Genomic DNA, 12,243 nt, shown 5'->3' on the forward strand with positions numbered 1-12,243 from the left:
TCCAAGTGTTTGACCAACTTGTGATTTTTTTTCAAGGTCTGAAGAAAGGGAAGAGGCTGCAACCTGCCTGTCTGAAGGATGAGGGATGAGGGATGTCATGACAGAGGGTAGAGTCATAAGTAAATAGAGAGAGGGAATTTCCAGAGAGTAAGAGAGATCATTGATGAAGTTCTCATGTGAACACCAACTTTATTGTGGGTCAAAATTATTGGACATAAGGATTTAGCAAACACGGATTATTATCTGTGTGAACACATATCAAAGAAATATCAAAATCTTTAACACAACTGTTTTCTACCAGGTTTTAACCCACAACCTCTGGGAGATTAAAGAAACTCATGTTATTACAAACTTTCAACACGTAAAATTTTACATGGTAATATTTTTCTGGAATGACATCAAAAACTTTGGCCAAAATCAAAGTTTCCACATTTCAAAATGAAAATTTCATTAGTGCATTTTACTCAAATTACCTGCTACTGTTCAAGTTGACCGTCTCTGTAACTTGATCAAGTCAAATTCTTTCTTTATTTTATGTCTTTATTTTAACAGTACAAACATGCACTGCATTTTTCGGTGTACAAATCCATACTTTTTGTCCCGGAAGTCTGGACCTCAACATACAGTACTTAGAATTGACTCATCTATGGTGTAAGACATCAAATTGCATAAATGGGGGAAAAAAATTGCAAAGTGCGATATTTTCTGAAATACATTATATCATTGTTAATTTAAAATGCACCCCAGGGACCATTGTCTGGTACATTTACTGATTGGGTGAGCAATTAAATGTTAATTGGCCCACTGATGCATGTGATATTATCCAATCAATAACAAGCATCTAACATCTGGTGTTGGCTTAAACGTTAATGTGCTTGGCTTAAGATCCTTGGGTCTCGAGTTCAAGTCCCTGTTGGGCCAATGAATTAACACCAGGTAGGGTTGATTCAGCCTGTCATCCTGTCAAGGTCGGCAAAATGAAAACCAGTGTGTTGCTAACTGGGGGCACTGCATCAGCAGCAAAGCAGCGCCCACAGAAAATGATGCAGCCAAGCAGCCACCAGCTGCAAATGAATAAATAATGGCTGCATACAATTCCCATGCATTCACCAATTACATTTGATCCATCCCTTTCAATCCTAATCAAATGGATCCATCCTTACTACGTCATCTCAAAATGCCTCCCATAAAATCACGCAAGTCATACACGGCAGCTTTTAAATTGAAAGTTGTTAAGTTACCAGGAAATATGGTGTCAGGGAGATATGTATTCAAGACTGGCAAACTGTAATGTGCTACGAGTCAGTGTTGATAATGATTTTGTAGCTCGTTTTAAATACTGCATCTCTGTACGATAACAAACATGTTGAAAAACTATTTCCATTCCAAATTCCCACAAAGTAGTTCAAATAATATGCACAAAGCTCATTCATATTCATGACCCAAGAAATACCGTAGGCAGTGATTGTGAGGAATCAGTACCTCTATTGTTCTGACCGACAGTTTTTCAAACAACCGGAGTTGATCTAGCTTCATCTTATACTCCAAATCAACATATCTATGAATGAAAGAAAAAAAATGGGGAAATAAGCCAATTTGACTTGTACGCTGAAAAATACGGTACATACATGGATTGTCATGCCCTGCTATTCGCAGGGGATACGTTCCTGGAAAATTCTACGGATGGTGAATCCACAAATAGTGGGGCATTGTTTCAATGGGAAAAGATGGGATAGGTTACTGGTGGTTCGTGATTTATAAGGGAAAATCAAAAATCTCACAAAAAACTGCAAATACACCTGTGAAAAACCATGAATACGCAAAAAGAAAAAAAAAATGCCAATACGTTCACGAAAAAACAAAAACTGCGAATATGCGAAGCACAGGGCTGAGAATATAGAAGCAGGTCGCATTTTATCAACCGCGAATAGCAAATCCGCAAATAGCTGGGTCTGACAGTACTGTATTACAATAAGCTATGCTGCACAAAATTCAACACAAAGGTAAAATGGGGAAATTGAAAGGAAAATAAAATGAAAATAACAAAATAAAATAATTTTTAGTTCTTTGTTTGTTAAAAAAACAAGTTTTCAATATGTATGCCACTTATACATAAATTATTGATAACCAGACATCTATAATTTACCAACTTTAAGGGAAAACAATAAAATTTAATTTAAAAGATTGAAATTCCCGAACTGGCAGAAGTCTGGCTCATATGTTCAATACCTGTAGCATATATAATGACTCCCTAGTCCTTAGCAAGACAGTCCAGGCAAACCTACCCGCAGCAGGGAGCGAAGCAGTAATGTCTGAGTGAGGTCAGTGCTTTCATTCCTGTCAGCATCACATGAAGGTGAGAGTAAATGAGATGGAATAATTGAGGTAGGAAAATAATTGGAAGTGAAAACAAATCCATGTTGTCCACCTGGGCATGTCTGGCGCAAGGCGACTGCCTGGCAGTGGCATCTTACTCATGATGAAACGCATGATCTCTGAACGCTGGTAGTCAGGCAGGATGTCAGCAAAGGATCCTGGAGAAAGAAAACAACTAAGGAATGAATTGGTAAATTAATAAATAAACAAACATGCAGAAAACTTATTGTAGTCGAGAAGATTTATATTTAAACAATGAAGGCACCACCAATTAGTATAGCTGCCTGGAATTGCATGGCTCAGGTCTGACGTTTCGACCACCGAGTTGATTTCATCCAGGACTGTATCGGATAAAGACCATTCCTGGACCTTGAGCTTTACTAGTTGGCAGTCCTTAAATCTATCTATAATTCCAGCAGTGTGTGTGTGTGTGTGTGTGTGTGTGTGTGTGTGTGTGTGTGTGTGTGTGTGTGTGTGTGTGTGTGTGTGTGTGTGTGTGTGTGTGTGTGTGTGTGTGTGTGTGTGTGTGTGTGTGTGTGTGTGTGTGAGACCGCTGTTTCTCGACAACCACTGGTCCGATCTAATTTAAACTTGCCAGATATATTGCTGGGGACCTGAGGATGTGCCTTTTGAAGGTTTGATATAAATCGGACAAGTGCTTCCCAAGTTATGGCCATTTATTTACCAAACCAATGACAAGACACGTTGTTGCGTGGGCGTGGCCGATGGGGAAGGGAAGCTCAGTCGCGTTCCCCATTACGGGTTACAACGTACGGGCTTCCGGAGAGTGATGACTTCGTGTATTCTCATAATTTCTCGATTTCTTATGCGCATTTATAGATAAACACAATGCCCCAAGTTATGATCGTTTTCATATTAGACGGTGCATAAATTTCGGTAACATCAGAGTGCTGGTATGCTCCGAACCAGGAAGTAAATTTTTTTCTCTCTCTTCTCTTCTCTTCTCTTCTCTTCTTCCTTGCCACGACATTGCGAAAAGGTAAAATACGTTGGCGCTAATTGAATAATTGGGTATTAAAAGTAAATTGTGAATAATCATAACTGCGAATCATATGAAAACTTCCGGGCCACGCACGTACGGGCACGCGAGAGCGAAGAAACGGCCTGTGTGGTTGTTGTTTGTTGCTCGCGGTTTGAATATTTATTCATTATTATTATTTTTTTTTTTTTACGGGCACATACTAGTCTTTGAAAATAACAAACAAGAACTTCATTTTCCTCCACTCTCAAAATTATTACACTCGTTTGCATATATGATGTTGGTAACTTTACCATCAAAGGCATATCTTGACATGGTCTCTAAATCCTATTCAGTCTATTTGGAGGACGTCTGGATGTCAACAAAAAAGCCATAAAAAATTGTATAATTTTTTTCATTACAAGGGGTGGGGGAGGGGGGTACATTATGAGGTATCTTGAATCATAAAGCACATATCTATACAGTCTATGTAAAAACGAAAAACAGTCCATCCATGAAGCTGCGGTATATAATCTCTTAATTATGTAGTGTTTGAACGACAGTTGCACCCTGACTACACATACGTCTATTAATTACGTACTAATGGAAGCTGCCTTTTCAACTTTGCGAGCTTTCGATACAGTCTGGCATCCCGCAGTGCTCACAAAACGCTCTTCATATGGTATCCAAGGCAATTTACACTCATGGCTCACGGACTTCCTCACCTGTCGCAGTCAACGAGAGGCTCTCAATGGAATTATCTCATCTCTTCCTGTCCAGGCTGAAGTTCCTCAAGGCAGTGTTCCTGATCCAGTCCTATTCCTGATCTTCATCAATGATCTTCCCGACTCTGGAAAATTATCTTTATCCATTTACTGATGACTCCACCTTCTGCCGTACCATCTGTCATCCCTCTGACCGGCAAGCAGAAGGCTCTTCACTCTCTGCAGATCTGGATAAAATCACAAACTGGTCCAACACGTGGAACATGTCTTTCAATCCAGACAAATCTCACACTCTCACTATGTCTCTTCGAAAGGACCGTTTAGAAACCCCCCCCCCATCCACTTTCTCTACAATCCTCTGGAAGAAGTATTTTCATTGAAGCTTCTGGGTCTCACTATCTGCCATGATCTTTCCTGGGAAAGCCACATCTCCAAGCTGGCCTCAAAAGCGAGTCGCTGACTGGGCATCCGACGTCGTGCAAAGTCCTTCCTTGGCACACCTGAGCTTCTAACCACCTACAAAGCTTTGATCCGCAGTCTGATGGAGTGCTGCTCTCCCCTCTGGAGTGGTGCGCCTGCCTCATACCTAGCTCGGCTTCACGGTATGGAAACAAAGGCTTTTAAGATCATTGGTATCTGCCACGATGAGGCTGTCTTTGGGTCTCTCACCGCATGCAGGTCAGTGGTCTTTCTGTCTTCTCCTGTCTCCTCTCTGGCCTCACCCCAACCCCCCGCTGTCTTCGATATGTCCCCCACCCCTCCATATTTCTACAGGGAGCTCAAGATCCGCCAGCAACCCCCTTCTGGTGAAACTGCCAACATCAAGAATCACTGCTCACCTTCACGCTTTAATTCCTCTTTTTTCCCCACCTTTGGAATAAACTCCCTCACTCTATTCATTCCCATTCTTCCCTCCAGGCCTTCAAAACAACTGTTCACCACCATCTCTTATCCAAAACAACGATCTTTTCTACCTGTCAATACACCCCAAACCCACCTCCTTTAAATTTGCTGCTTTCCTTACTGAAAATTCCTGTCATGTATGGACCTGAAAGTCCCTGGAGTGTCCATCTTGTTTACCCCGGCCCATGTACCCCACCCCATCCCCAGATCTCCTAATGTCTCTGTTCCCCACTGTTTTTTCCTTCCCTCTCCCACGCCTCTTGTCTCCTGCTCCCCTTGTTGTACATTCTGTGTGTTAGCTCTAATACAAGCCTCAACATTGTATACAAAAAATAATAACAATAATAATATTAATAATAATAATTAAATAATTCTCATATCCAGATCCAGATTCAGATCTTCACAAACATTTAATCAATTCTTCCTTGTCACACACACACATGTCCACCAAGTTTTGTCCGAATCCGTCCACAACTTTTTGAGATATCCTGTACACAAACAGACAGACAAAGAAAGACAGAAAGGGGTGAAAACCACCTCCTTCACCTTCGGTGGCAGAGGTAATTAGCATGGATGGACAGACAACCCTAAAACAATGTCTCTGGCGACTTCATTAGCAGAGGCATAACCACAGTTGGTGTCAAAGCCATCCAATGCTCGCCTGTTTATACATTTATCGTTTTTAAAAGCCTCGTCTAATAATTAATATTTTTTATAAAGCACTGCAGTGAAGTCTGATCCAAATAATTTAAAGCAATATATGTATTTGTATATTGTAATCAGTAACAAGAGCGCAAGTGAGCACAATATACGCCCGAACAAGAAGGTATATACAGAATTGTGCTATTACATGGAAAACAGCATCCTGGTTGCCATGGTAACCACTTTTGATGACTAACGTATGTCATGACACACCATCTCCACAGTCTGTACCTATGTACCAAATATGAAACGTGAAAGTTGAAAACTTTGGGAGTTAGAGTGCGGACAGGAATGGATGGAAAACAGCATCCTGGTTGCCATGGCAACCACTTTAGATGATGAACGTATATCACGACACACCGTCTCCACAGTCTGTACCTATGTACCAAATATGAAACGTGAAAGTTGAAAACTTTGGGAGTTAGAGTGCGGACAGGAATGGATGGAAAACAGCATCCTGGTTGCCATGGCAACCACTTTAGATGATGAACGTATATCACGACACACCGTCTCCACAGTCTGTACCTATGTACCAAATATGAAACGTGAAAGTTTAAAACTTTGGGAGTTAGAGTGCGGACAGGAATGGATGGAAAACAGCATCCTGGTTGCCATGGCAACCACTTTAGATGATGAACGTATATCATGACACACAGTCTCCACAGTCTGTACCTATGTACCAAATATGAAACGTGAAAGTTTAAAACTTTGGGAGTTAGAGTGCGGACAGGAACGGACGGATGGACGGACAGACGACATATATATATATATATATATATATATATATATATATATATATATATATATATATATATATATATATATATATATATATATATATATATATATATATATATATATATATATATATATATATATATATATATATATATCGGGCATATAAAAAATTGTGTGGTAGATAAAAACATTACATAGGAAAAAATAACTTGCCCCAAAAATTTTAACATTTTCACGCTCATGCTTACGCCGGGGGTATCGCTCTAGCTCTCTGTTCTTCGAACAGGCGAGCTAAACATAACAAGATGGTCGAACACTTGACATACATCTTTCAATCCTGACAAATCTCACTCTCACAATCTCTCTCCAAAAAGACCGTCTGGCAAACACTGTCTACTTTCTTAACAATCCTCTTGGGGAAGTTAAGCCATTCCAACTCCTGGGTCTCACCATCAGCCGTGATCTTTCTTGGGCAAACCACATTTCAAAGTTAGCCTCCAAAACCAACTGCCGACTGGGCATCCTCCATCGTACAAAGTCCTTCCTTGGCACACCTGAACTGTTATCCACTGACAAGACTTTCATCCGCAGCTTGATGGAGTATTGCTCTCCCCTCTTGGCGAGCTACCCTGCTTCACATCTTCCTCAGCTTGACGCTGTGAACAGGGCCTTTAAGATTATTGGAATATCCCACGATGAAGCTGAGTCTATGGGTTTATCACTTTGCCATTGCAGACAGGTTTGTAGTCTGTCTTCGACCGCCTCCTCTCTGGTCTTACGCCTTCTCCTCTTTCTGTCATTTGCCCCCCCCTACCCAACCCCCGCCTCCATGTTTCTGCAGGGAACACATGGTTCACAATCAACCCCCTTTTCATGAAACTACCGAAATGCAGTATCACTGCTCACCTCCACTTTTTCCCCAGCTGTGGAACCAACTTCCACATTCTCTTCAACCTCATTCTTCCCTGCAGGTCTTCAAAACAGCTGTTCACCACCATCTTAGATCATCCGCATTCCGCAATCCAAAATCATGATATTTTCTACCCTTGTTAACCCCTTCCCCCACCCCAAGTCCTCTTCCTTCCAAATGTCCAGTTTTCCCTCCTGAGAGTTCCCTTCTGTATGCATCTTGTAGACCCCATGCATCCTCTCCTGCCCCCTATTGTTTGTCTGCCTCCCTCTTGGCATTCAAGCCTGCTGTCGGTGCTTCCCCCCTCTCTCAACTGTTCTTTTGTCCTGTTGTGTCCTGATCCATTCAGTGTGCCAGTACTAGCTCTTCCACAAGCCTAGACTATGTATACCAAAAAAAATAGAGGGGGGGGGGAACATTACCAAAAAAAAACAAGAGGTCATTGAAAGTTACCGATGGTCGTGACAAGGGACTCCTGAAACATCTGCTCTTGCTGCACTGAATGAGCAGCGAGGCTCGACCTTGGGTCTGGGCCACTTGTCTGGAGCTGATAATCCACACTGAGCCTGAGGTGGTGAAGCAATGTGTTGAACACTTCCAAGACAGTGGGTCCTGAAAGGGCAATAGGTGTGAATCATGAACAACGAGAGAGAAGGGGGATTTAAAAAAAAAATGCAATGAGTAGATAAATAAAGATAAACAAACTGAAGTAAGATTTGAAGTGGAATATTTCACAAGAAATGTAGACTCAAGAATGTGATTACCAATGGACCCGCTGGCGGCAATGATTACTGCTTCAGTGAAAGCTTGCACCACACCGGCACGGACGCTTGCCACCTCTCGCCCATGCAGGTCCAGATGGCTCAGCAGTTGCTGAATCACCAAGTGGTAGTGCTGAGGCTGAGGAAGGCAACAGAGTTGAAATCTCACCAGATCTACTGAAATAAATCTACATCTTACCCTTGACAGACTCGGCCATCTCTCTCTTAAAATAAAATTTTAAAAAACTTTCTTTGTCAAGTCCACTCAAAGAACCATACCGGTATTGAATACATGACGATCTTAAAGCATCGCACGGCAAATGTGTTAGGCACCCAGAGCTTGTGGTTGTCCAAGTGCCTGTGGGTCCCGTAAGGTGCAAGGAAGACATCACAACATCACAACCTTAAAACCGAGATTAATGACAATCAAGTACCCGCAATTTATCACAAACAATTTATTTACTTGCTCTTCCATAAGCCTCGGTTTTCTAGCAGAAAAAATAAAATAAAATGTACATAATTAAGATTTTAACCTGAGGTTGGAGATTGAATCAAATCAAACTACATTTCCTGAGACAATGTGCAACAGACAGAGTTATGACAATCTATTTTTGAAGCTAAATTAATTTAATTAGGCCCGTAACAGCTGAACAATAGGCAGTTCATACAATGGCAAACCTATCAGTGAAAATGATTTGTGCTGGCTCTAAATTTTAAAACCAGTCCCTTTTCTCCCACCCCAACTGTGCATCCCTCACGTGAGGATGGGCTGAACAACACTGTGAATGGTCCCATATGCAGAGCGTGATAACAACTCTCGAAGGCAATTCTCAGCCAGACAGGCCGGGTTCTCAGCACGCTCGGGTAACTGCAGCGGAGATGGGGAACGGCTAGGATTGTGGGAAACAGTGAGGTGGCGGTGGGTTAGTAAGCAATGGGTTCCAATTTCATCAATAACCACAATTTTTCACAACAATGCTCAAATCTTTATCATCTTTACGGCAATGAGCGGTGATGTTGCATAATTTTAGAGGCTTGTTCACGAGTGCTCACGAACACCATTATTGCATTTCCGTCAGTAGAGAAAAGCAGGAACTTCACATTTGGCCAGGGTACTAAGAATGGCTGGAAAGCCCTTTTGCATTGCCCTCACTGGTTCTACTATCATGGCTGCTCAGAGGTAATTTCTTCATCACGTGATGAAGTGGTGACCTGTACAGGATTGTTTGTTTCTGTCGCGAAAAAAATAAAAAAAAATTCACATCTTTCCATAAGCACCTCAATGCTCTGTCAAGAGTATGGACTTCCACATTTAAGGAACTAGCACACAATGGCAAACTATTTTCAAAAAGGAGAGTGGAGTTCTGAACCTCAATTACAGTCCCTAAATGCAAACAGGACAGCCACAGTTTTGAAGCAACACCCTTCCAACAAAGTACTAAGGTGAGCATTTGCAATTAAGCAGGGAATCAAGCCACATGATGGAACTCAAAAGCGAACGAGTGCACTACCTCTGAGATAGGCTGTAAGCCTATTGCTGGAATAGAAAAGCAAGATAAGTTCAGAAGCACAGTGCAGGTATCCACATGAATCGATTCGAAATCCAATGAATATTCTTACCGATTGTAATGATGAGGGGCAAAGCAACAATAATAAATTTACTTAAGTGAGGACTTTAGAAAGCCAATACTGTTCCTTCTGTCTTGTGGACATCAAAAAGCTCCATGACAACTTCATGGTAAATGCAATTTAATCATGATACCAGCCTCTATACTGGTACTGTGGTCAAATTGCATATAGAAAGTGAGGTGTGAGGTTGACAACCTTGCCTCATAAGGATCCCACCTGACCTCCAATAGCAGCAGCTCCAATCACATGGCTTCAAAGGGTCATCAGATTAAAACATTAAAATACGTGGGCCCTCATAATTACAGATTGATACCGAGTGGGCAGGAAATGTTGCTGACCAATACTTTTCAGGTCAGGTCAGGTATGCACCGAAGCAGCACATGGCTGCTTCCACTTTCCGCCAGTACTCCAGGGGCCTCCGTCTGGACATCCCCCAGGAGAGGCCTGTCCCATCCCCATCTCCTTGAGATAGTGATCAACCTGCTGCAACCACGAGGCATGAGGTCGGCCCGTTGGCCTCCTCCACTCACAAGGTTCCCTTGCTGAGAGAATATGGTGAGCAGGATCAGCATCAGGAAAACGAGCCACATGTCCATACAGCCGCAGCTGACGTTCACAGACTATGCAGGTAACAAATCTCATTTGGATCTCTCGCAGCAACCGCTCGTCCGACCAGTGATAGCGAAGGATTCTCCAAAGAGACCTGGTACCAAAGGAATCAAGTCTCCATCCAAGATCCCTGGTCAGAGTCCAAGCATCACATCCGTAGAGCAAGACTGGAAGCACCAAGGACCTGAAGACTCGGGATTTCGTCATCCCGCACAGGTACCGACAGGACCACACCCCATGATCCAGTGAATCCATGACTCCCCAGGCCCGACCCAGACGTCTATTGACCTCTGGCTCACAGCCAGGAGAGACATGGATATCACTGCCAAGGTAAGTGAATCTCTTCGTGACCTCAACATCCTCACCACAAACAGGTACAGATAAGACAGCAACATCCAAGATGTCATTGAAAGCCTGGATCTTAGTTTTGACCCGAGTAACCCATAATCCCAGCAGCTCCGACTCCTCATTCAGCACCTCAAGGGCCCCCAAAAGGATATCTTGAGCCTCTGCAAAGAGGAATGCATCATCAGTGAAATCAAGGTCAGAGATCTTGACATTCCCAAACGACACACCACAGCTTGATCTCTCCGACATGCTCCCCAGAATCCAGTCCATACCAGCGCTGAAAAATGTGGGGGCCAGTACATACCCCTGACAAACTCCAGTAACAACTAGAAATAAGTCGGAGATGGTATCACCACATCTCATAGCACTCTGTTCCAGAGTACGGTTCAGACATCAGATCGATCAGTTTTGGTGGCACCCCACAAAGACTCAGAATCCTCCAGAGGGCATCCCAATTCACTGAATCGAACGCTTTGCAGAGATCAACATAGACTGCAAGCAGCCCGCTGCCAAAACTCATCGACGTTCGGTGAGGACCAGAAGGGAAAGGATGCGGTCAAGCGTTTACGTTTTTGGTGTAAAGCCTTACTGCTCTGGGCACCGGTGCTCAAGCAGATGGCAGCGAATCCTATCAATAATTATCCCAGCAAAGACCTTGCCCAAAACTGAGAGCAGCGTCACCCCTCGGTAGTTGTTCCAGTCTTGGCGATCACCCTTCCCTTTCCAGAGAGGGACAACAAGGCCACACGTCCAGTCAGTTGGGATGATGCCTGTGTTCCAGGCAGAGGACAGAACTTCATGCAACGACATGAGTACAGCATTTCCACCAGCATCGAGAAATTCAGCATGAATACCACAGATCCCAGGAGTTTTACCCCATTTCAACTGGTTCACCGCAACCTACGTTTCCACAAACAAAGGTGGAACACAGTTGGTTGGAGGGTCAGCAATAAGGATAGTAACACCCCTTACATCCAACTCAACAGCTGGTGGATCAGCCTGGTACAGCCGCTCAAAGTAATCGGCCCAGTGGGCCTTCACTTTGGACTCCTCTTTCAAGAGCCCACCACCCTCCGCTTTAGCCCAGTACACCGAGGGAAGGGCTTTGGGGAACGCAATGCACAAATTCCCCTGAAAGCAGGATGAGAAATCAGTGTCCCTTCAGTGACAAAATTCTTCTTTGCCCTACGGTGAGTTCCAAGACATCCATCGACAACATAAAGGATGGTGGTCATGAAGGCACTCCACAATTCTATAAAGCACTCAGACTCCCCAAATCCCCACTCCGCCTGTTTGTAAACTCCTCAGCTACCCTCTCATCCTTGAGCTTGCCAACATCCAGCCTCGGCTGGGATGGTACCATTCTCCCGGATTTAAACTGCAACTTCAGAGTTCCTACCACAAGCCTGTGGTCAGTATTTAGGAACTAAGCATTCCGGTAGACCCTACAGTTCTAGATCATCCTCCAGCGACCATCAACGAGCACATGGTCAATCTCCTTTGCCACACCACCAGCATTGGAATAACAATCCAGCGGTGAGCCTGTGGGTGCTGAAACCATGA

At 43.2% G+C, this 12,243-nt stretch overlaps 1 protein-coding gene across 6 annotated transcripts in view; it reads right to left on the bottom strand.

Annotated features, from left to right (window-relative positions):
* EFR3B (EFR3 homolog B) overlaps positions 1-12,243 on the bottom strand; it is a 60,148-nt gene that overhangs the window by 30,845 nt on the left and 17,060 nt on the right. For all 6 annotated transcript variants that reach the window (XM_085846888.1, XM_085846892.1, XM_085846887.1 and 3 more), the window contains 6 exons: positions 8,853-8,984; positions 8,374-8,452; positions 8,098-8,233; positions 7,787-7,945; positions 2,429-2,534; positions 2,282-2,337 (listed from right to left, as the gene is read on the bottom strand). In XM_085846888.1, coding sequence (XP_085703014.1) covers positions 2,282-2,337; positions 2,429-2,534; positions 7,787-7,945; positions 8,098-8,233; positions 8,374-8,452; positions 8,853-8,984 — 668 coding nt within the window. The remainder of the gene's footprint in view (positions 1-2,281; positions 2,338-2,428; positions 2,535-7,786; positions 7,946-8,097; positions 8,234-8,373; positions 8,453-8,852; positions 8,985-12,243) is intronic.

The sequence above is a fragment of the Eptatretus burgeri genome, chromosome 11 (genome assembly GCF_056783735.1).
Source record: "Eptatretus burgeri isolate ZD-2024b chromosome 11, Ebu_testis_v1, whole genome shotgun sequence".
Classification (NCBI taxonomy): domain Eukaryota; kingdom Metazoa; phylum Chordata; class Myxini; order Myxiniformes; family Myxinidae; genus Eptatretus; species Eptatretus burgeri.